This window comes from Actinia tenebrosa, unplaced genomic scaffold (genome assembly GCF_029948245.1).
Source record: "Actinia tenebrosa isolate PJP-AT-01 unplaced genomic scaffold, QUT_ActTen_1.0 PGA_scaffold7__59_contigs__length_16204524, whole genome shotgun sequence".
NCBI classification, from domain to species: domain Eukaryota; kingdom Metazoa; phylum Cnidaria; class Anthozoa; order Actiniaria; family Actiniidae; genus Actinia; species Actinia tenebrosa.
The window spans coordinates 12990232-13016326 of NW_028292584.1; the positions used below are offsets into that span (position 1 = coordinate 12990232).

Consider the following 26095-nt stretch of genomic DNA (forward strand, 5'->3'; position numbering starts at 1 on the left):
AGGGGGACTCGCGGTCAATGTCAAAGATTTACGGGTTTTACAGGCGGTTTAAGGAAGGCGCCGGCAGCGGGAATAAGCCGCGCGATAAGTCCTTACTGCTGCTGTGTTGGGAATCAAAGATAAGTGTTTATAAAAATGTACGATATATATACGATGCATGAATGTAAAAAGTTCACCAATGACTTCTGTGTGATTTGCCTAAGATTCAAAGTTAACATACCCAAGCCTCGGGGTTTCTGGTGTTGTGGTAAAAAAATGCAAATAGAAGACGACACGTCAGCACAGTGTTACGAGTGTGGTAAGAATATTCGTAATGCCGTACCAAATGCTACCAGAGAGCAGTATTACGCCAATGGAGGTCGTAAGAAAACGCCATATAAGAGAATAAAATACTTCAGGGACTGGATGAGTCATATCCAAGGTTTACATCCGATATATTTAAGCGACGAAGTAAAGAAGAAAATCATAGACCATTTAGAAGAGCCAACCCCACAAAGTCTACGAAAAACGTTGAAAAAATTAAAGCTAGGGAAATATTACAAAGACATCTCTTACATTTTGTCTGAAATTACCGGTAAGTCTATTCCTGAGGTTTCTGATATGACAAAAGCCGAGTGGATGTTTTGTCGGCTGAATAAGGATATTCCTTATTATCCTGACGTAATCTACGAAATATTTTACAAAATAGACCCCAACCACCCCCTGTTAGGATGGATTCCGAGGCGACAATAACATATTAAGCGTAATTTATACGATGAATTTATATTACGCGTAATAATTTGCCAAATAAGGTTATGCAAATAATTCATATTACGCGTAATAATTCGCCAAATAATTCATATTACGCGTAATAATTCACTGAATTTATATTACGCGTAATAATTCACTGAATTTATATTACGCGTAATTTCTAGACTGACGTTCGATATGTAAATAGAATCCCGTCACGATATTTACTGAGCAAGCTTTCTTTGAAGCTCTTCTTTCGCTTCTTGATAGATCTTTTTGCGAGATTCCTCGGAAAGATCTTTTACGACTGTTTTTTTATTCCTTATGTCCGACTTTAATTTCTCGTATTTGTCTTCTTCGGCCAGAATAAGCGAGAATTCTACGTCGTCTATCTTTCTGTCACGCAAAGCCTTTGAGACAAGGTCGGTAATAGTATTTACTTTAGCCCTAGACAGAGCTATTGTCGTGTCATGCTTGGATATTTTCGTGGATAGCTTTTTCATAATGCCCGTAGCAACAGCCGAAATGATACCACAAGCTGCCCCAACGCCGGCCAAAGGAACTCCAACGATTATTCCCGGCCCAGTAAGCGAAGTAGCAACGCCAGAGCCCGTTAACACAACAGATATGGATCCTGAAGTTATCGCAATCTTATGTAGCGTACTCCGGGCTCTAACGTACTTTTTTCTAACTTTTTCATAGTGTTTTGCCTGCCCTTCCAAGTAAGCCAGGATTAAGTTCGCTTTATTCAGACGAAAGTTTTCGGCGTTTAGTTCGTTAGTTGTAGTATAGGGAACATCTGGGTACAACTGAGGTGCTGATGGTATAACATCCATTATATATACTAATGTACGACGCTTTTGGGAATGATATTGAGGAGCAGCCACATCACGACAACCGGGATTACTGGAACTGGAGGGCCTTTAGGAAGATGTTTCCGCATGCAGACCCTAGTAAGTTCGAAAGAAGACCCGATGGGATTTACTTCAACGGCTCCAGGATGTACAGCAACGAGGATTTGAAACCTACGCTGGTCGATCAGATAGACAATCAACTGAAGAATTCTGGTTATATCGAACATAAGCCCGTGCAAGGTTGGTCAAAGGAATTATTGCTGGGTACCAGTACTTATCCGATACCTGCAGTTTCATTTGATAAACACCCAAGCTTGGACCTAACGCTGAACATGCGGATTTCTAACAAGCATTCCTTTCCGTTAAAGGTGCGAGATATCTTCAAAAACGTGCCCATTATTCATACCACCGCTAAGGAATCTCATGAATGGTTGAGAGGCCCTAACATGCGATACTGGCCACAGCAACTGAACTTTGCGGTTTGGTGTGCCACTAGCGGCTGCGGTGTAAGTGCGAACTTGATGAAGAATTTGATATTCATGTTTCATTTTCACTTCACGGTTAGAAGAATACTGCATGAGATGGGAGTTACCGCTTTACCGGGAGATGCTGCGTTCTATCCAAGAGATAATAAATACGATGTTCCAGCCTACGACAGACTTTGTAAGGAGTTCGGTGTTGTGGGAAAAGACTTTAGATGCACTACCGGTGCTAACAATGGCTTGGGACATATTTGGGCTTATTGGGGGATTGGTGGACATGTGCTAAGCGATAAGGAAGTTCATGCGTTGAATCTACGATGGAACACTGGGTATCACAAAGAAACTCACGACAGTAGCACCTTCTTTGAACCAAATGCTAAGACCACTAAGGAAGTTAGAGACGGACCTCTGTTCAAAGACGAGGGTGGTAAGTATGCAGGGGCCAATCCACTGATTATTAAGATTACCAACGACGAGCAAACGAAGCAATATCTTAACTTTATACCCCCAGAAGGTAAAGGACTAACTAGAGCCGGCCTTGCCCGTTTGAACCGCAGCATAGAAGCTTACGTGTATTCCATTTTGGGAGCTCAGGTAAACACCCGATCCAGCATAATCGGAAATACGGGCGCCGCAGAAGAAACGCGAGCCGAAGCTTTGATTCTATTCGAAAGTTCAATCTTGGAGGGTGACATTAGCAAGGGCGTACAGCGTTACCAACTAGCTATACAAAATTCTAAGACGAGGTTGGACTATGCAGTAGCACCGGGTTGTTGGTTAATGCCTAGTAACTTATCTATAAATACTGGTTCTGTAGTAGGATACAACAACAAACTTCAACGAGCTACTAAGGATATGAAGTTTGGGGTGAACGACGTGAACTCTGACACTCTTAGGAACATTCCGCACTTCGTGGAGAAGCCAAAAAAGGTACACGAAACGAAGCTACCCGTAGTTAAGAAACCATCGAAGAAAGTTTTGCCTGCGATACCTGAGGAATATGACCATGACTTATTAAAAGCCGGCTTAGTAGCTGCAAGCATTGGTCTGAGTTATTATATATGGCGATGAACAACCCCTACGTAGCTGGAGTAGATTGTGTCTATACGACTTACACAGGCGAGAAAAAATACACCCAGGCGTCTTGGGTTGATGTCACGGGCATGTCCGTGAATTTGAACTACTCGGGAAAGAAGTTAATCCTTTGTAGTATTTGCATTGGCACGAGCAGCCATGCCAACGTCGGCTTTAGGTTCCTGGATGACAACGGCGTACTGCAGCCTATGAGAAATAAGACAAACAACAGGGAGCCTGCGCATTTCTCCGTAGAGCCCAACCCAGCCAGCGCTGAGAATTTATCGGTTTGGACTTTCCACATGGTGGCCGATTGCCATGGGAAGGTAAAGCTGCAGATAAGAGTAGACGATACGGGAAAGGTTACGGTAAATAGCATAGAAAATCAAAGGGATACAGCCTATAATCACGCTACCATTAGCACCCTTACGGTAATGAGTCTATAGATATATGAACCCACACGTAAAGGAAGAAGGCTTTCATTACTATTTAGGGGAGATTTATTACCAAGGGGATGAGTGGTTTGATACCGGAATTTGGGTAAAGGTTGGGGGTTTAGGATTACTAATATGCACCCTTGACGTTAACCTACGCAATAGCTGTAATCTTGGGTTTAGGATAGTAGATGAGACCAACACTCCACTATTTCCATATAGAAAAAAAGTAAATAACAGGCACCCATCACACTTTACGTATGAGGCTTCAAGTAGTAGGGAAAATCAGTCGCCGGTGACTTTTCATATGATAGTTAATTGTCAATACGCGAAGCTTCAACTTCGCCCCAGCGACACCGCAGGAGGTGATAAGTATAAAGGCTTCGTCGTATTTAATGCCGCGACGTTTAAGGGTGACGTGGTGGACGCTGTTTGGAATCATAAGACCATTAGCACCATGAGTGTGCTGCCGCTAGTTCCGCATTATCAAGGCGGTGCGAATACTATCTTTACTTATCCCCAGTCGAGGACGCCTCGGGCGCCCGACGACGATAAGCCACCAGTAATACACAAGGATAAGATTAAGCCTTCATCTTCTTCAGGAGTACCACCCCAATAGCTACGACTAATATCCAAATGTTATTCCCCACAAACTTTAGCAGTTCTCCGCCGGCCCTAAGTGCCAGGCCAAGAACGCTACCCAGCAGCCCAGGAAGACCGGCTACCATCTTTTTTCCCAAGTCCGTTAGTCCATTGCCTAATTTCTTTACGCCCGCGCCTGTAGCCTTAAGGGAGCTAAGGATAACTCCTACTACGCTCGAAATAGCAACCGCAAATGCCAGCGGAACACCATACTTCAAAAGGGCTCTTTTTACCTTTTCCTTGGTGGTAAGCCCTAATTCTTTCTCCAACTTCTCCTTTTCCACCCGCAATTCCGCAAGGCGTACCTCTAGATTTTCTATTTCCTTTTGAGCTGCCTCCTTTTCTTCCTCAGGGCGTTCTTGATCTTCGATTACCCCCCGCTGTCGTTCTATTTCATACTCTAAGTCTTTGATGGCTTGATCTTTCTGTTGAATTTGATCTGTTTTTGCATTGATTTCAGACATTAACATTCGCCTTTCTACCAAGGAGTCAGACATTTCAGCCCGCAGGTTTTCGCTTTTTACGTCCAACGCCTGCAGGGTGAGATCAAGATCCTTTTGTAATTTATTCCTTTCACGTCGAATCTCATTCCTTTGGTCTACCAGATCCCTTATGTCTTGCTCTTTGAATTCGACCTCCCTTCTATGTGCGTCGGCAAGCCGCTGGTTTTGCTTCATGTATTCCTCCTCCCTTTCTTCCAACGTTTCCCGCAGTGCTTCCACCGAGGCGCCTGAGTTTTTAGCTTCTTCTAAGTCCCTTTGTGCTTTATCTCTTTCGCGCAGGGCCTGATCCACCTGGTTTCTCATTTCTACCATTCTTTCGTTGCCGAACTTCTTTTCAGCATCGACAATTAGCTGAGTTTGCTTTGCGTATTCTTCCTCCCTTTCTTTTAACGTTTCTTGTAGTTCCTCGACGCGTTTTTCTAGCGCGACCCTTTCATTTAAGGTCTCCAGCCGCTCTAACATGCTTCTGGTGGCACGCTGAAAGCCCTTTAATCTTGAGACGTCACCCCTAACGTCACCATTCTCATCAAAGAGGTTTTGCGGTTTTGTCCAGCGGTCTTTGTCAGGAAATCTTAGGTCTTGAACGCTTATGAGAACTTTGTTTCCGCGTTCTGTGAGCTTTACGTCGTCAGCATCAAAGTTGTCGTAGCGCAGCTCTAGCTCTTGCGTCGCCCACTCTATGGTTTCCCGTGCGGCTGCTTCCGGCTCGCCCATGTTTTGAAGCTCTATGTGCTCACGCGGAAACGTGTACTCGCGTGCTTTGGGATGTCTTAAGGCCTTTGCAATCCTATCCCTTAGGGAATCGTCGACTTGTTGGGTGGGAAGCAGCGGTTCTTCGTCACCGTCGTTAATGTCAGCCTGACCTTCCTCAGTGGTGGGGTCAAAGTCTGGATCCGTTCCTTCTACTTCCATTATATATGATAAGCTCAAAGTTAAATCCCAACGTATTACCTAAGCAGGTTGGCGGACTGAAAGCAGAACGCACCTTTCACCGGGTCACCTTTACCCCCAGCAGCGCAAAGCCAGGGAAAACCCTGTACGTAGGCGTGCCCCGCCTAACGGATAACCTAGTATTGGTTCCTGGTACCTTGGCTTTAAGGTTTGACCTAGCAATACAACCAACCACCAAGGACAAGCGCTATACCGTCAATAACGTGGGTAGGAACCTCGCTTCTAAGATGAGAATCAAGTTCGCAGGGGAATCCCTCTTGGATTTGAATAGGTACGACCTGTACACCACGTATAAGGATCTGTGGCTAACAGCCTTTGACCGTGCACAAAAGATAGAGCAGGGAATTGGAAGCGTTATTCTTCGTAAGCTTCGCAGCGATACTAACCCCGCGCCTACGGACTCCAGTGGAGCAACCGCAGTAGCAGACGCAACAAGGGTAAAGACCGCCTATGGTAGCAAGTACGTTATCCCTTTGGATTTCGAAGTAATTACGAGTCATGGTGTGTACTACCCCAGGCAGTTATCCGAGTTACAGTTTGAAGTAACCTTGGCGGACACTACGAACGTCATAGGAGGAATGGACAGCGCAATTAGCGGAGCCGTGGATCCCTATTCTATCACCAACTTAGAGCTACAGTACGAAACGGTGTACAGCGAAGAGCTGGCCCGTAGCGCTGGCATGGAGTACAGCTCTGGCAAGGCATTCCTTTACGACCACGTAGTGATGTATAAGACGTTTAGCTTCTTGGATAAGACGGATGAGGTTATCAACCAAAGTATTAACCTCCCCAGAAGAAGTCTCACGGGGTTAATGTTGGTGTTTGCCAAACCCTACGAGGCCGGTAAGCGCGACTCCGAAGCCTTTCACAACCCTAACATTACTAACGTAGGGGTCAACATAAACGGCGTTCCAAACAAGGTCTACTCCCAGGGGATAAAGCCCGCAGACGTGTACAGAGAGGCCATGCGCAAGTTTGGCGACCAAATTAGCCCCGAGGAATTCTTTACTGACAAATATGCGTTATGGATTGACATGCGCACCATTAACGACGAAGACCTACATGGTCAGGGTTTACGTCTAGTAAATACGCAGGATGGCATAACATTAGAGATCAAACGCACCAAGAATGCCTCCGCGGGCGACGGCGACAAAATAAACTGCTACGTCTTCGTCGTGTCTGACGCGCAACTGAGCGTGGAAATGAATCAGCTAAAGAGCGTTGCATATTAATGTTAAAATATTTCTTAAATATACAATGCTTCGCGTATTTGAAAACAACGACACCAAACTGCAATGCATAGTGCAAGGCGAAACTTTGTACTTCAAAGCAAAGGAGGTGGCTTTGGCGTTGGGCTATGAGCGCCCTAGAGATGCAATTAGAGCACACGTATCTGAGAAATACCAGAAAAAATGGGTTGATCTACAAGGGGCTGCGAATCACCGCTCCTTTACTACGCAACCAAATGCAGTGTTTATATCCGAACCTGGCTTGTATGAACTGATATTTAGCTCCAAACTACCCAAAGCTGTGGAGTTTCGTGATTGGGTCTTTGAGGAAGTCCTACCCGCGCTAAGGAAAACGGGTAAATATGCAATAGAAAGGCGGCTTGGCGGCCCAAACAAGTTAGTATTTAAGATCGAAAATGAAGCCGACCTACACGCGAAGGTCGTCGACTACACACGTAGGTTTTACCCCGATTTCATCATAGCGCCGGGTCTTGGCGAACTTCAAGATTCAGACAGCAAGCGAATAACCTGCTGGCGAAAAGGCTACCAAGCCGGTCAACCCGACCTTTTAATCCTAAATGCGCATAAGAAATACCGCGGGTTGTGTATCGAGTTGAAAACCCCAAAAGGAAACGGCGTCTTATCCGCGAAGCAATCTAAGAAAATCTCGCAGCTTGACGTAAATGGTTACCTAACGATGGTTAGCAACGATTACGACATTATCTGCCGTGCCCTGATGGATTACGCGGATGGTATTCGTATTCCCTGTAAGGGCTGTGTAAAGCGGTTTAAGTCCTACGCCACTTTGAAAACGCACCTAAAGATATTCCATAGGTATAATGAAGCTCAGCTTGACTCACTGGCGTGATCTTGTCCACGGTAAAGCATACGAAATAAAAAATTACGTCGTCTTCGAAGACATCGACCGTTTACGGTTAGTCCTCAAAGACTTAGAAGGCAAGGAATATTCCCTTTGGGCGCCGGATTGCGTGCGGTACGTAATTCAGGGCGAGGAATTCACCCACTTACGCAGCTATGGTAAGGTAAATGGCCGATGGAAGTTTGACATTGAAAGAAGAGTCACTCCATCTCCTCTTTGTAGTTAAGCGCCCGCTGCGCTTTAGGATCCGCGGAGCGCCAATGCCCCACAAAGAATCCTTCGGAGAATACCCTGTCGCAATGAAGGCAGGTGTATTTTTTACGCGGTTTGGGTATCGGTGGCGTAATGCAGTCGGCAGGTAGTTCGCAAGTAATACAGTCCATATATTGAAAGGGCGATTAGGAATCCTCCTAAGAAGGCGGCTGCGTAGGCTAGCATATACCTTTAAAAGGGGTCCTTATTTTTATTAATGTTTCTTCTTTTCTTATTGAGTTCTGCATACCTTCTACAAAAGGGGTCCTTATATTTATTAATGTTTCTTCTTTTATTCTTAATAAACAATCAAAGAATATTAATAAATATAAGAGTGCATTTTGAGACTCTTTGCGCAAACCCTACTTTACTTACGGGCTTTCCTTACCTCCATGTTTTGAGCATGCCAATCATCAAAATGATCCAAGTACTCCTTAAAACCGCGGGGATGATGTTGCGGGCACAAACACTGCCAGATATGATCATCTCCTTTCCTTAAGCCGCCACACGCGTCACAGGGCGCACTCCAATACTCTGCGTTCTCCCAGCGCGTACCTTCGGCGCGGTCGAACTCCGTAAAGCGTTGGTCTATTTCTTTCTTACGAAGAGTTAACTTCCTTATGGTTTCCGCTGGGCAACATCTCGCAGCGATATCACCATGCTCCTCGCATACGACGTCCAAATCATAATTACCACGACATCTATGTTGATGCCATGCGTCCGTGAGATCTTCATCGCAGCGCGCACATACATCCTTTAAACACACCCTATTTTCTTGGTGGTATTGCAACATTTGGGGCGTGCTAAATAGCCGATTGCAATCAGCACAGCGTCTTTCCTTAGACTTCAAACACACCCTTCCTTCCACGTGATATCGCAGCGCCTGTTTACTGCTAAACTGTCGGCTGCAAGTGCCACAGGTGGTGACGTTATCCACCTCTTTAAAACATACCTTCTTTTTTTGGTGATACTGCAAAGCCTGTTTGCTACTGAACTCCCTGTCGCAATCCTTACACTTCATTATATAATAAGAATTTATTAACCCTTATAAGGGATACCGCATGAAGTCCTTAACGGACTCTTTTGCCCAACCGGCCATCGTCAAAAGGGCGCCAAACCGTTCTGCGCGCTTCAGACCGCACATTTCATCGTACAACTCCTGCACGCGCTCTTTCAGCCGATCGATCTCTTCCCTTTGCATTTCTATGGTGTCTCTTTTATCTTTTGCGTCGGTGGCAATCCTTCTTACTGCGTCCACTGGGTCCATCGTATATATAATGGATCCGAACCATATTCCCTGCAATGCTCTGATAGTAGGACCCACCGGCTGCGGAAAGACCCAATTCGTCGTGGAGCAGCTATTAGGACCCTTTAGATACCGCTTCGACTATATTGTGCTATTATGCCCCACCTACGTGAATAACCGCACCTGGGAAGGCATAGGAGTGAAAGATGACGACTTCTTCGTAGATATCTTAGACCCTAACGAGTTATCCAGCCATCTTAAGTTTTGGCACAAACAATTCCCTAAAGATACGCAGGCACTTCTCATATTGGATGACATTGCCTGCGGGGACGACGTAAAAAGACGCACTTCGGAGTTGGTGAAGCTCGCCTTTAGCGGCAGACAGGACAATATTAGCGTTTGGTTGCTCTCCCAGCAGCTTACCAGTGTCTCTAAGCCCTTTAGGGAAAACATAGGATCGCTTGTCGTCTTCTACACGCCCAGTAAGTCTGACCTGGAAACCATCTTAAGCGACTACGGCGGTGAGATATCCAAGGAACAGTTGCATGAATACATGCGGCACCTAAAAACGCACCAACATTCCAAGATGATCTTCTCTTTGAGGTTTCCCTACACGGTTGGAATCTTTGATTCCTAATGTATATGGATATTGAGCAGCTCTTAGATGAAGTCCCCGCGCAGTTAGACGAAAGTAACCTTAAGGAACAACTTAACATCCTTGTGTCTTCGGGGAAGTGTAAAGAAATGATAGGTAAGGAACTTAGCCATGAGCAGGTTAATAAGTTGTCGGAAGAGGAAGTCAAGAAATTCCATAAGAGGTATGAGGCTGCCCTTGCAAGTAAGACCACGGACGCCGTAGCAGACTCCGCTATCCGACTTGCAACTAAATTGCTTGGACTTGCACTGCCCATAGACGACGTGGAGCAACTGCGGAAGGACATTAGCGAGGACTATGTCATCGCCCAAGAACTTAAGATAACCTGCGGCTGGTTGTCTTTGAAGTGCGGTAAGTTAATGGCAGTCGCCTCTGCGGCACTTCACGTAGCTCAGCACGTCGACTTGAAGGAACTTGCGGGCACCTTTGGTGCCTCTTGGAAGGACTTCAAAAAGGACAGAGAAGTCGAAAAGGTCTTCCAGGCAGCACTTGCTGAGGTACCTGATCAAGTCGCCTCAAGTACTTAGTCAAGTCGTCCTTAAGTACTTGGTCAGGTTGCGCCCAGGTTATTTCCAAGTCGTCCTTAAGTACTTAGTCAAGTACTTATCAAGTCCTTCAAGTCCTTAGATATAAATGAGTGAACCAGAGTCGAAGGTAGAGCAGCCCCAAGAGGAGCAAAAGATTACCAAGGCTAAATCTCCGGGCAGAGTCGCTGCCGGTAAGAAGCTCGCGGAGATGAATAGGAAGAACAAAGCCAAAAAAGGAGAAAAGGTGGAGGAAAGAGAAGAGGAATCCTTTATCAATCCTGGGTACGTCATTGGCGCGTTAGGAGTTGCTATAGCAGCAGGCAGCCTTTACTTACAATGGCGGGCAACGAAAAAGGTAGAACCGCCAACATATCACGCGCCCGTGCACGCACCCGTGGAACCGGCTGTTAGAAAAAGTAAGATCCCTGAAATGGAGTAATAACCTTCTCGCTTTGTAATATAATGTCAACCGCGTTATTGAAAACTGTTGAAGAAGCAGCTATTATTACTTCTATTGTTGCGGGTATTGGTTGGGTAGGTAAGAAAGTGCTCAAAGAAGACTTTACTGAAGACCCAAGCAAGAGCTTCGCTAATTTTGCTAAGATGACCGCTGCCGTAGGCGGGGCTATCATGGTAAAGGATTACCTACGGAAGGAAAAGTACCTGCCAACGACGTAACTCGTGAAAATATCTGTGATTTTCTAATATATATGGCTAGCGTGGTCGCAGGTGGAGTTATTGCAGCTTTAGCATTCACTGGAGCTAATTATGGTGGTCAGTATTTGGATAGATTAGTCAGAGGCGACAAAAGCGGATATTTAGCCGCCGAAAGGAAGAGACACGACTTAGCGCTGGAGAAATATCAAAGGGACGTGGCAGCTTGGAATGAAAAAAGACAAGCTTACAGGGATTGGTTGGACAAGAACTACCAAGACAAAATGCAGGCGGATAAGAACTTTGAAAATACAGACTACGCCTTTAAACTTTATGCGCAAGCACACCCCGCGGCATTAACGGGGTTAAGAAAGCCTCAGTTTAAGAATTACTATCAGCCTTCTAAGAAACAAAAAGACAATGAGTTGGTCTTCGTAGGAGTCGCAGGGCTGGCAGGGGGCGTAGCTTTGGCGTATTTAGTCTAAGCTGCGCTTAGCCTCTAGTGGCGCCTTTGGCGCCTAGAATATAATGATCGTCTTTTTGGAAAGCGACAAGAATAACTTTACCACTTATCTGAATCCTCCCATCAAAGCCCATAAAGTTCGGTTGGTTAGTTGTTCTTTGTACAATTCTTGGTATAATTTAGTCAATGCCTTGATCACTGAGCATAAAGGCGGCGGCAATTATCAAGGCGTATTGCTGCCCGATGGACATTACACACCAATCACCCTTGCTAAGGAATTAGCAAAACACGGTTATACGCTCACCACAGGATTGCCGCACGAAGTGACCTTCAAACATAATATGCCAAACTATTCAGTAACTTTTGGAAAGTCTGACCCATTGGGGTCATTATTATGTGCCTCAGGCAAGACAATTACCGACACAGTCATACCTGTGAAATGGAAAGTCGCATCCTCTTACGAAGTCTATTGCGACTTGGTCCATAGTTACAACGATGGAGAAAAGTCTTCTCTTATGTCCAAGTTTCTGCCCAAAGGTAATCCATTTGACCTGGTAGAATACGCTCCCATTTCTTTAAGCTATGATTTGTCTAATTTGGTAGAAAGCATAAACATCACCATTAAAGTGGACGGAAAGACGGTGGATTTTAACGGACGTAAGATCAATCTCGTTTTGGAATTCATATAATGGGCCGCGTAGAGGACAAACTCAAAAGGATTTACTATGGACCTGAAGGCTATTTGAAAGGAGCGTCGGCTATCAAGAAACTCGCGACCGCGGCCAGGGTATCAGAAGAAACGGCTAAGAACTGGCTAAGAAAACAAACCCTCTGGCAGGTTTATCTTCCCGTGCCGAAGTACATTCCCAGGCCCAGCTTTACCGTAAATACCCCTAATGAAGTTCATCAGGCGGACTTGCTTTTCTTACCGCACGACAAGGTAAGAACGAAGACCTATAGATACGCTTTGACCGTAGTCGATATCGCAAGCAGATACAAGGACGCCGAACCCATAACCAGCAAGGATTCTGGGGAAGTCGCAGAAGCCCTAGGTAGGATTTATAAGCGCGTCTTGAAATGGCCCAAGCTGCTGCAAGTGGATGCGGGGACAGAGTTCATGGGCGTGGTTACTGAGACCCTGAAAGACCACAGCACTAAAATTAGGAGAGCCGAAGCTGAGTACCACAGGGGTCAGAGCATCGTCGAAAGATTCAATAAGACCTTGGCCGAGCGTCTCTTTGGGTACCAGTATTGGAAAGAGCTGGAAGATCCCTCCAAACGCAACAGGGAATGGACACAGCGGCTCCCCCAGGTCATCGCGACTTTGAACAACGAGGCGGCCAGGGCTACGGGAATAAAACCCAAGGATGCCATAAAAAAGAAACACGTGGAACACAAGTCCTACGTCAGAAGTTCGAGGGCGGTCGGACTAAAGGAAAAAAAGCTCCCCCGCGACATAGTGGTCAGATACCTCTATCAGCCGGGGGAACTCGAAGGTGGCAGTAAGAGAGCCACGGATCCTAACTGGTCTTTGGAAACCTATGAGATTTCAAAGTCCGTCACCAAGGAAGGGCAACCCGTGTTGTATTACCTAAATGGCCCGAGTCGTGGATTTGTCATGGAAGAGCTGCTCATAGTCCCCAAAGACTCAGAGTAGTGCTGCTCCACGCGCCCGATTACACTCTAGGCATGTCAGTCTTACGTTGCCTCTGCAATGGCCGCGCTTATTATTTATGCGATCCACGGAGAACTGCTGATCGTCATTTGGGTCAAACCTCTATAGTAGAGGTATGTTACACTTGGCACACCGCGCCCCTTTCTTATAGACGTCGTCCACGCATAGGTCGAACGTCATATTTTTTTCTTCGTCGTGGCGCTAGTAGCGAAGGAGTTTCTTGGCAATGTTTTCTTTGGCTACTTCTTCTGGCGTCTCATCGTAGCGCAATTGCGGCCCCCAGCTTCTCTTCAACTGTTTGGCATACTCCACATGGCTTACGGCGGTGTAGATAAGGTTGCTCCAACACAGCCGCTGGTCTATGATCCATAAGGTTTCTTTTATGGTAAGCCCTTGCGCGCTGTGGACTGTCATACAATAGCCCAAGCGCCAGTCTGGATGGGAGGTAATCCTTTCCACCTTTTCTATGGGTACCCAGGCTTTATCATGCGTTACCGCATTTTGCAGTTGGATGTCGGTACCAGGTACCCAGACGTCTCTTTTTTGCATGCGGGTGTCGTGGGGTTTGTAGCAAACAGGTACGGGATGCGTAGGGAAGTGCTCTCGGTGTATGTTTAGCAAATCTTTTTGTATGCGCGACTGTGCTGCGCGTTTGCTGCTCAGCACCAGATCCTTTGGATGCCACGTGTAAAGGAAGTCTTCGTATTTCTTCGCTCGTACGCGTTTGCGCAGCGTCTTGCATTGGTCGGCGTCACTAAGGCCCCTTAATTCCGCTTTCAGGTTTCTTACTTGATCCTTGCTGCGGTAGTCGGTGTTAATTTCCTCCGCATGGTCTACGAACCCCTTTAGCCATTCGTGGGGCATCTCTCCGGCTATTGGAGGAGGCTGGCAGGGATCTCCGGCGAATATTACTTGACACTTTCCACGGAGGAACTCTACGAATTCTTTGAGGATTTCCAAAGGTACGGTGCAAATCTCATCCAAAAGTATCACCGGAGGTATGTCGTGGATGGCTTCTGGCACCCACTTTTGGCCATTCCAACGAAAGAAGCTGTGGTAGGTCTGCGCGTCGTGGCCCATTTCGCATAGTTCTCTTTCCAAACGATGCGTTGGCGTTAGCACCTTTAAGGCCGGAAAGAGTTCTAACACACGCGTAGTCTTACCGCTGCCTCCCGTACCGTAAAGGTAAGAGAAGCGTTGGTAGGAAATGGGGTCCTTTACGGTTGGCATGGGCCTCATTGTGGGCATTCCGACGCCCCAAGTATTTTCTCCGTGATATTCTACGCGTTCTCTCCAGGCTTTTATTTCTTCGTCTTTGACGCGCCATTGGCCACTTTCTGCTAATTCATCGTCGGTGTAGAATTCTTGCATCTTTTCTAAGACGTGCGGTTTCACGTATAGGGAATCCGTGGCTACGCGCGGGATGTCCTCTTTGTCGAACCGCAGCAGCATCGCGAGAAGGTTAATATGCGCATATGCTAACATACTCGCACGCAGGTGGTAATATTGCGGTCGATGGTCTTGGTAGTAACACAATGCATTCCATTTCTGTTCTTTCTGACCTTCTATGAAGTAGTCCCATTTCTCCACAGACACCATTGTTCCTTGTTCATGGGCGCGCTTAATAAGGAAGCTTAACTCTCCTTCGTCTGTTATCAGGCGTCGCTGCATATGTTTTTCTCCTTCTTTAGCGCCCTGTGTGAATTTACCTATAACAATTCGCGCTGTGGGGTTGTGCTCTGGGAGCCATTGTGTAAAGGCGCTATGACAAAGTATGGCTTCATGCGCCGCGTAGGTAAGCAGCTTACGCTCTTCGAAGAACTTTAACAGCGGTATGGGTATCCATTCCTTCTCCTGCAAGTGCTTTCCATACCACGCGTAGATTATTGGATGCAAGTTCTTTGCGAATTTCCAACTGGTCAATCTAACGAATCCTGTAGCTGGCGCATCGTACTTACCATCTAAAGCCACGCGGAAGAACTGGGAGTCCGGATGTCCGTAACGGTCGTAATATTCCTTACAATCGCCGAGGCCTTTGAAACTGGCAGGATAGCAATGTTTCATATCCAGCGACACGTATTCGTCTTCGTCGTACTCCATGTTCCATAGGCCTCCGTGGCCGTGTTCTACGCATGCTTTGGCTACGTCTTTGAACTCTGCCGGCGTGGGTTTCCAGCCGTTTCTTTTCTTGGCAGCCAGAAAGTCCAAACTACGGGAGCTAAGCACTTCGTCTGAGAAGTCTTCTCCTAAGGTCTCGCACGCGCTTTGGATGCGCTGGTGTTCAACTTCGGGGCGGTAAAGAGTACCGTCTTGCGTCATAAACTGACTTCCTTCTGAATCCATTAGCCAAACGGAGTTCTCGTGGATTAAATCTGCAAGTGGCGACTCCTTGTAGACCTTGGTTTCTTTTTTTCGTGGGAATCTAAGTTCTCGCCACGCATGCCCGTTGTGTTGGTAAATTACGATAGGTGCACCACGGCCGCCGTACTTATGCGTCCCGGAGTAAATGAAGCCGTCGGTAATATCTTTCACATGGATTCGCCTCTCCAGCGCCGTTTCTAACTTCTTGATGTTATCTATCGACCCTCCGGTCCTATTAGTATCTTTTTCCCATTTCCTGATGGCTTCTCTTCTCTTTAAAGTCAGTTTACCGCCCCGAGAGGAGTCTTCAAAGAACTCTCTTACTAACTTCCCTACGCAGTTACCGGGATGTCGCATCGGTTTCAACTTCTTAACGTCTGGCGTCTTTATCTCGTACGCACCGTAAATGACTACGGTAACCGGGTAAGCAACCTCGTAGAACAGCATGTCTATTCCTACCAATGCTCCCGGGCGTGTGTTTTCGTTTAAGACAAACAGGTCCTTCTTACCAGACGCCCTGATAGGATTGCGCCCCTTTTCTATCATCCACTCGCCGTCTAAATACTTTATGAACGTTAGCTTCAACCGGTAGTTACCTTCGGGTATTAAGTTAATTATTCTTTCAGCCCTTTCTTCTGTCATCGTCTCGTCCGTATCTCCCTCCATAAATGTTGTGAAGGCAAAGTCAGCATCCAGACGATCCAACACCTGAGTTCGCAGTCGGCGCACAGTTTTATTTCGAATGCTTGTGATGGTGTCCATCTATATGTAAAGGATATTTTAACCTCCGTTTGCGGTTCGACAACTAGCAGCAGTAAGGACTTATCGCGCGGCTTATTCCCGCTGCCGGCGCCTTCCTTAAACCGCCTGTAAAACCCGTAAATCTTTGACATTGACCGCGAGTCCCCCTTACTGCTGCTGATATTATAAGTAGAATTCAAGGCATCTAAGCCTTGTTTATTGACCTTCATTGCATTCATTCTCGCTTACAAAACTCAGTCATGCCATGTCTGAATAGTCCATAATACTCTCACTTAACACAGGGATCCCAACACTACAGAGGAGTAGAAGCATTCAGTCGTGTCTAGCTTTGTAGAGGAATTAAGCTGACTCGCAAAAGCATGTTTCCTGGTCTTTCGTGCAGAGGCGACAAGACATATATTAAGTTATATCTAATATGTAATGAAAAAAAGTTTAAATCGTTTTCCAAATGTAGGCAGTCACCTTAAATTTTAAAAAAACTTGTCATTGCTTATCACCACCGCAAGTACAGCAGTGGCGCAGCTCAACGGGGTCGAACTGAAAGCATGTGAATGCGCCTCTGGCAGCCGCTATACAGTCCATGTATGGCCCCGGAGCACAGCTCTAACCAGTTTGAATTAGTTAGGGATGATTTGAGAGGAGGGAAGAAAACCGGTGGATCGGAAAAAACCCTCGGAGTCAGAAAGAGAACCAACCAACTCAGCTCACATGGGGCGACTGGGATTCGAACCCGGACCTCAGAGACGAGCTTCTTACCACCACGCCATCCTGACTCCCCTTTACTAAAGTACTTTTAGAAAACTAAAAATAAAAAAATAAAAAAGCTATATGACTATATATATATAAATATAATTTATGACTATCTGAATATAATGTAACGTTATTATGGGAATGGTATATGACTATATAAATATAATGTGCTAAAATTTATTTGTCAACTCGGTCAGATCAAGCTTATCCTGATACCTTTTTTGAAAGCCTGAAGAGAGGATGATGACCACAAGTAATTGTCCAAAATACCTAAGTCTATTGTTCTATTGGTCTGTTCGTCTGTTCGTCTGTTCGTCTGTTCGTCTGTTCGTCTGTTCGTCTGTTCGTCTGTTCGTCTGTTCGTCTGTTCGTCTGTTCGTCTGTTCGTCTGTTCGTCTGTTCGTCTGTTCGTCTGTTCGTCTGTTCGTCTGTTCGTCTGTTCGTCTGTTCGTCTGTTCGTCTGTTCGTCTGTTCGTCTGTTCGTCTGTTCGTCTGTTCGTCTGTTCGTCTGTTCGTCTGTTCGTCCTTTTATACGATTAGCTGAAAACCTATAACTAACCTAGACCTTATAATCACTTTCACGGAGTAAGTCCATAGACTGGATTAGTCTTACAAAGAATGAAAGAAATCAACATTTTCAAGTTCGCAATGTGGTCCTTAGATTTTAAAATCATAATATTACGTTTATATTTACACCTACTTGCAAGAACGTTGTCATACGATATTAGAACATTAGTAATTTAGTGAGAAAGGAATATATTAAAAGGCAAAAGAAAAAGTTCAGCTTCAGTGATCTTCTTTTGTATTTTAGTATAACTCCTATCCCACTAAATCACTAATGTTCTATTTTCGTATGACAACGTTCTTGCAAGTAGGTGTATCAATGCTGATCAATGCTATTATGAAAAATGTAATCATTTATCCATCTTTATATCGTAATGTTGTTATTTTTTCTAATTATTATGTATTTTTTTCCATTTAATTCCCTTTTCTTTTCCTCGTATTTCTCGAAGTGGATATTAGCTCTTAGAGCTAAAGTCTATTGTTGTACATGTATATGTATATTGAGTGGGCCAGTCCTTTGTTTGCCTTTGAAAAGATAAATAAGCGCTAAACTGGATGCTTTTTTAAACAAAATGAAGGAAAAGGGAATCAATAAATTCGCAATCATTCAGAATAAAATGGAATGTATTTGAAAAGTGTTAATTTTAAAAACAATCAATCCCATTCAACCTTTGGGAAATGTTCCAAACATGTACACTTTAGTAGTTTATAGTGCACTGTAAATAGTTACTTTATTCTTTCTTTTTCCAGATTGTTTTCAATTTATTGAAGTAACTCAGAACCCACTTGTTGTTATTATTGGTCATAACAGTGCAGATGTCAAACTGCAATGGGAGTTTGAGCTGGATGTCAATGATCAGTTTGTTGGTTTCGTTATCTTCAGATTCAGACATGGTCAACTTGATCAAACAAAGGTGGAAGTAGCAAATTATTATTCCAGTGGTCCTCCCAGGGTTAGTAATGCTACACTGTATGCTCTAAATGCGAGTTATGTTTCACCCAGAGGGTTTGCCAGCTTCTTAATCAATAACATACTTCTTCAAGACACTAACAAAGATGGAACCAAGTTTGATCCCCTTCAATCTGATGTGAGATATCTGTACAGGATTGATGTTACAATTCCAAACTTGAATCCAAGTGTCAGGCCAAATGCGATTGAACTACAAGTTAAGGGTATGAATAAGAAGATATTAATAAGATTATTAAAAATTTAGACTAAATTCTTAGAATTAGACTGCTATATAAAGACATAAAATTAAGCATATTGTTTGTTTTGAAATATTGCAATTACTGCGCACGAAATATTCATGTAATCCATCCATGCATCCCGAGCAGTAACCTGCATCTGAAATAGCGACTTTCTATAATCGGTTTTTGCTCACAAACGTCAACCTTTGAAAACCCTAGTGCACATGCTCGCTCCCACCTACCGAGGCACCTAATAGTACTAATTCGTATTTTACCTCAGATCAACCTAAGGATACTTTGCTCTCCCCAACCAAGTAAGACGTACAGTCAACTCTCGCATTGCGGATACCGCCCCGATATTATGGACTGGAAATCCCCAACGAAAATATTTTCAAAGAAATGACTGTAATCAATTCTCGCTATAATAAGCTTTAATTATTTGCAGAGGGTAAACACATAACAGTAGTTAAAAAACACTGATAACTCTGTGGCCCTCAAAGTTATTGCGGACGCTCGCTATTGACTTTCCCTTCATGACGAAAGGCCTGCGATGTTGTCATCTAAATGTGAGGTCTTTACCTCCACATTTTGACGAAGTTAATACTCTGATACATTTAAATAAGTTGGATATTTTCGCTATCAGCGAAACGTGGTTGAACTCTACCTGGAAAGATTATGAGCTTAATATCGACGGATATCAAATATTCCGACAAGATAGAGAAATGTTAGCCTCATCTTCAACGCATCATGGCGGTGGTGTAGCGATTTACACTAGATCTACTCTTCAGTGTGAAAGAATTACATTTGCTGATGTGTGTATGGAGCACATTTGCTTACAAGTAAGACAACACAAGGCAGGTCCCAAACTGTTATTTATTGTCATTTACAGGCCTCCAAATTCTACTACTGACTTTTGTCACTACCTTATGAAACTTATTGACAATGCTTACTCTCGGTATAACGAAATTATAGTTGTTGATGACTTTAACATTGACATTCTACAGAAGAAGAAAAGTAATCTCATCACTATTTTCAATGACGCTGGTTTTACTCAAATAATTGAATCTGCTACAAGAATATCCGATAATAGTTCAACATTGATTGACCATGTCTATACAACACATCCTAATCGTATAGTTCAATCTTTCGTTCCTGTATATGGAATGAGTGATCATTTCCCAGTATGCTTAGTACACAAATTTTGCGGAGTAGAATTTCCGAAATGTGGACATGATGAGATCACCTATCGAAACCTTAAAAACTTGGACCCTGATGACTTTATTTATGATATGGAAAATGCTCCATGGTCTCTTCTCGACATTTACAACGATGTTGATAACAAACTGGACATTTGGGAATTAATTTTCAACGAAATTATGGATCATCACATACCCATTATCACTAGAAGAGTTAAACACAGACACTTGTCACCTTGGATGAATAAAGAGATAATGCATTTGATACGCCTCAGGGACCAGTTTAAGAAACGTGCAAAGTCGAACATTCTTACAAGATCAATGTATGAGAACATACGTAATCAGGTGGTGAAAAAGATTGCAAATGCAAAAGCAGCATACATGAAAAATGAAATCATGAAAAACATGGACAATCCGAAAAAACTATGGAAAACCCTCAAGCGAGTTGCTCCAACTAAGCCTGGTCCAACTACTTTTTCTTTTGTTGAAGTTAATGAACAGCAAATTAGTAGTCCTATGGGAATTGCAAATTCCTTCAACGAACATTTTATCAATGCCCAACATATTAACTCTGTTGTCTCTGATGATGGCTCAAAATTGGAGCAAGATGAACGACTCGTAGACTTCATTAATTCTCATATTGGTGAATCAAATGAGTTCAACATTCCACCAATCAGCACACAGCAGGTTATAAAGGACATTAACGGCATAGCAAACAACAAGGCTACTGGACTTGATGGAATAGGAATAAAACCCTTAAAGCTGGCGCTAAATGCCATTGCTCCTTCACTCACACATATCTACAACTCAAGCATCAGAAGTGGTACCTTTCCAACTAATTTCAAGCGAGCTAAACTGACTCCTCTTCATAAAAAAGATTCAGTACATGACAGAAATAATTACCGGCCAATTTCAATCTTGTCAATAATATCTAAACCCTTGGAAAGACATGTGGCACATTCATATCTTGGATACCTCACCTCAAACAATCTTCTTCAATGTAAACAGTCAGCTTATCAACCACATCATTCTTGTGAAACTGCGCTCTTAAGTCTTACTGACAATTGGCTTAAAGCTATGGATTCTCGAAAACTCGTAGGAACTGTTTTGCTTGATCTAAGCAAGGCGTTTGATCTTGTTGATCATGATTTATTGCTTCAAAAAATCGACAAGTATCACGCAACCAACACATCTCAGGAATGGTTTAAATCATATATTGGAGATCGAACACAACGCTGCTGTATTAATGGAACATTGTCGGACGCACTGACGCTGACTCGGCGGGTGCCGCAAGGCTCGATTTTAGGTTTTCACTGTATATTAACGACCTCCCAATTGGAATTCCTAACTCAAATGTTGACACATACGCTGACGACACTACCATCTGGGAAGCAAACAGTGACCCCTCGCATATCCAGCTTGGTCTCCAAACCAGTCTCGACGGAGTTAGCAAATGGTTATCTCTGAATAAGATGGTTCCCAATAACAAAAAGACAAAGTACTTGATTATTGGAAATACGCAAAAGCTGTCACATTCTGGCAATCCATCGCTACACCTCACTCTCTGTGGCACTCCTATTAAAGAAGCTGAGGATGAAAAGCTGTTGGGCATCAAGATTGACAAGCATTTGAACTGGGACAATCATATTGATTTTCTTATTAATAAGTTAAATTCACGTATCTGTTTACTTAAGAGAGCTAAGACATATCTTAATCTTCCGCTAAGAAAACTGTTGTATAACGCATTAATTAGACCACTTTTTGAATATTGCTGCACAGTATGGGGAAATACCAAAAATGAGAACTTGCTTCGATTATAAAGAATTAAAAAACGCTGTGCCAGATTAATTTTAGATGCAAGTTTTTATGATAATTTGGTTAAACTAATTAGTGAGTTGGGTTGGTTACCCATAGATGACGTTATACGTTTAAGGAAACTTTGTCTAATGCACAAAATAGTTAATGCCCAATGCCCTGAGTATCTTAAGAATTATATTTCGTATGTTAATGATAGACATAGACATAGTACAAGGGCTTCCACAACCAATAATTTATCTATACCTTTTTATCGGCATAGGGTAAAACATGGACTGGACTCTTGGACTCTTGGACGCTGGACTCTTGGACTATTCTTTGAACCCATGTTTGAACTATTATATTTCTTATAACTATTGGTCATTATATTCATTAGTCTTTTTTTTTTAATCACTTGTAAGGTTTTTATTTTGCTGCCATATGGCCGCGTTCAAATCAATTTATAGATAAGTGAAATTGTCATGGAACGACTTCTAAATCAAGCTTCGAATGAGCGCAAATCAAAGTAACATTTTCAAATCAGTGAAAGGCTATACTATGTTGAGGGTTTTTTTTTTTTTTTTTTTTTTTTTTTGTCTTTTTTGTCCTATGACATTTTGACATTATGACAGACTGACTGTTTGCCATTGCATGTGGTAGGTTATTAGTTTTGGTAGGCGTTAGGGTTTGGATAATAAGATAACAAGGTGACGACAAGCGCGATACTGGGAATTATTGAAGGGTTGTACAAAGGGATCTCAACGTATAGGCTGTCTTTATATTTTGGATTGCATGCACGTGACTAGCATAGCCTTTCATTTGAAAAATGTTACTTTGATTTGCGTTCACTCGAAACTTTATTTAGAAGTCGTTCCATGACAATTTCGCTTATCTATACTCTGTGTGGTCTCTGTATAGCCATCTAGATAGCATATAGAAGACTTGAAGATCCGTGGTTGCAGTAGTGCTGAGGATTCTGTTGTAAAGACACATTATTTTATGACCGTGAAGAATGGTAGTCCGTTTTCGAAGCAATGTTTTTATTTTTCAGCTTGAGTTATACTTTACAAATCTGTCGTCAAGTATCATTTTACATGGGAGATAAAAGCAAGCTCGGTATGCATGCAAAGAAATTGATTTGAACGCGGCCATATGGCAGCAAAATAAAAACCTTACAAGTGATTTAAAAAGAAAAAAGAAAAAAGACTAATGTTTATAATGACCAATAGTTATAAGAAATATAATGGTTCAAACATGGGTCCAAAGAATAGTCCAAGAGTCCAGGGTCCAAGAGTCCAAGAGTCCAGTCCATGTTTTACCCCATGCCTTCTTTCGTCTTGGCTGTGGAAGCGTTATGTAGTAGTCTTTGGAAGAACTCAAGCTTATTCGAAGGTTTGATGTAAGGTCTATATTTTCGAAAGAAGCTTTATTTTTTTAAATGTCCATAAAAACAGAATCTATCCAGCTAGAATTCATTGAATCAAGCCGCCGAAAAAAAACACATTCAGCATCTTACAAAGACGGTGCGCTTCACAGCCACCAACAAATCAGCGCGTGAGTTATTTTTAGCCTAGCTAGCAATCTGATGGATCAGAGAAATAGACGGAGTTGCACTCCACTAGTAATTTTCCCCTGGAGTTGACTCTATAAGAAAAAAAGGACATTAAACTCAAGTGATAGTCCCATTCACAGTTCCCGTCGCCATCTTAAAAGGTTGCCAAGCCTTTGCATTGAAGCAAGGCGAACGGTGAGCTTGCAATGATAGTGACATGTGAATAATTGTCCAAGGTGTTAAAAAAGGCCTCTTTCATTGCAAGCTCACCTTCGCATCTCGCTTCGATGCAAAGGCACGGCTATCTTCAAGATGGCGCAGGGAATTCTGAAGTACACCATTGTCACTTGACTATTTTTTTATTCATTTTTCACAGTCCTTCCAACAATCACTACACTCTTCTGTCAAGGCTGTCAAGATGGAAGTGCTGTCGAGAACCAAACTATCACCTTGTTGTGTAATGCTACTGGTAAACCCATGCCAAACATCAGATGGATGAAGAATGGAGAACATTACAATGGAAGTAGTTCAGTGTCGAGTTCAAACAACGCGCTTGTCTTCCAACAAGTAGCAATACATGACAAAGGACACTATACCTGTATTGCTGACAATGGGATTGGTAATCCGGACAGGAAGTCATTGACTTTACTTGTTAAATGTAAGTAGGGATTTAATATACGGAACATCGTTTTTCTCATACTACGGAACATTAATTGTATTTAAACTATTAATGACCGAGTTATCATGAAAGTGGACTGTGTAGGACCGTAGCTAGGGTCAAAGTCCACTAATCGGTTGGTGATTTTTTCACCAAAGTGTTGTAACCTTATAAAAATACATATGTTAAATCATGTACATGCCATGCAATCACTGACTGATGATTTCAAGTTCAATATCTGTTGAAATAAATATTTCTTTTCTACCGCTGCATATTGCGCAAGATACATGAGTGTGCTAAAGGATTATTATTTTTTAATTAGTAAACGAATTTGGTGGAGTAAAAGGAAGAAAGTAAAACTTTGAAAACTTTGAAAACTCTAGTGCAACATGCTCACATACATGCCCACACCATCGATACCTCAGCTTACTACTACTGATTGGTTCATACAATTTCCCTTCAGATAAACCTACGAATACTTTGCTCTCCCCAACCAAGTTGGATGTATGTGAGAATACAGACATTACTCTCAAATGCAAGGCTGATGCATATCCATCAGTCAAGAACTACTCGCTGTACAATGGAAATACTTACATTGGATCAAGCAGCAGTGGACAGTTTATTACAACACCAATATCATTGGGATGGAATAAGTTTTGTTGTGTTGCTTCGAATGAACTTGGAAGTGGTCATTGTGCCTTTTCTGATGTATACGTGCTGGGTAAGTGAAATGATACGAGTGGGTATTAGTCATACTACTTATCCATACTGTAACGATATTTGACAGATGTCATTCTTTATATGCGGTCGATAACGTACTTTTCTATCAAAAACTTTCATGCGTTGTAGGTTTGTATTGTATTCTTCTGTCTGTTACCGGAACTTTCGTCGTGGATGTTACACGAACTGTTAAGACCGACTATTTCACAGTCCTCTCCTTCGTCGTTTTTCTCCTTTTCTTTTGTACCCACTTTCAACTCCTTCAGTCGTGTTGCTTCGAATGAAATTGGAAGCGGTCAATGCGCCTTTTCTGATGTACACGTACTAGGTTAGTGAAATAATACGGTTGGTATCCCTACTTCTTATCCCGCCATACTGTGACGATATTTAACGTGTCATTCTGCATTTTATCTATAATATGTATTTTTTCCCTTTATCAAACGATTTCATGCATTGTTGGTTTATATTGTATTGTATTGTTTGTTACCACAACTTCCTTTAAAAATTTCAGCAGACATGCCAAACCTGATACTTCTCATTTCCCCCGTTATTGTTATTATTATCGTTGTGTATTGGTGCGTTACTCTTGTCATGATTTGTGCTTCTTTTAAAGTTGAGACCACTATTGGACAGTCCTCTCTTTTGTCATTTTCGTTTTCTTCTTTTTCATGCCCACTTCCAATTCCTTCAATCGAAATGTTGAATTTACTTTTCCCGTTCACAAATATGAACTTAGTTGAACAAAATGAAGATGGTGGAGATGATCTCAAAAGTTTAACATTGACACGGCAATGCTTACTCGCAGGAGACATAACCACACTGTGTAAAATCAATAACGAGAATACATCAGCTGCAGCAGTAAAATGATAATAATATTTCTTTCTTTCGACAGTAAACCTATGTCACATTAGTGATTTACAATAGGGAACTGCATTAAGAAATACACAAGTAAAATCAAAAACGATATATGTAAAAAAAAAAAAAAAAAAAAAAAAAGAAAAGAATATATATATATATAAATAAATAAAAGGAAATAAATAATGGATGAATAAATAAAAAGTAAAAATAAAAGTATATGTAAATATATTATTATTATATAATTATAACCTAAAAATTAGCTTCTAATTAAAAAAAAGAACATTTTAGTGCTCTTTTAAATTTTCTTAAAGACGAAAGTTTTTTAATGTCATTAGGTAAAGAGTTCCAACTTTGAACACAGGAATTCTGAAATGTTTGTAGGCCCCAGTTTGTTGGTTGGATTTAACTGTTCTCAATAGATCTTTGTTACGTGTGTTGTACT

General features: G+C 42.8%; 3 protein-coding genes across 3 annotated transcripts in view; all 3 read left to right on the top strand.

Annotated features, from left to right (window-relative positions):
• The window catches only part of LOC148905681 (hemicentin-1-like), a 160891-nt gene that overhangs the window by 93076 nt on the left and 41720 nt on the right, over nt 1–26095 (top strand). The gene's annotated exons all lie outside the window — the stretch shown is intronic.
• The window catches only part of LOC116289734 (uncharacterized), a 30934-nt gene continuing 22205 nt past the window's right edge, over nt 17367–26095 (top strand). The window contains exons 1-4 of the mRNA XM_089040243.1: nt 17367–17625; nt 18438–18860; nt 23794–24075; nt 24539–24796. Coding sequence (XP_088896369.1) covers nt 17367–17625; nt 18438–18860; nt 23794–24075; nt 24539–24796 — 1222 coding nt within the window. The remainder of the gene's footprint in view (nt 17626–18437; nt 18861–23793; nt 24076–24538; nt 24797–26095) is intronic.
• On the top strand, nt 19409–21538 carry LOC148905687 (uncharacterized). The gene has a single exon (XM_089040244.1). It carries the CDS (start codon nt 19409–19411, stop codon nt 21536–21538), a length of 2130 nt encoding a protein of 709 aa, XP_088896370.1.

Excerpts from the sequence above, each read along its gene's own strand:
- LOC148905687 (XM_089040244.1), top strand. The coding sequence starts at position 19,409 with ATGACGAAAGGCCTGCGATGTTGTCATCTAAATGTGAGGTCTTTACCT.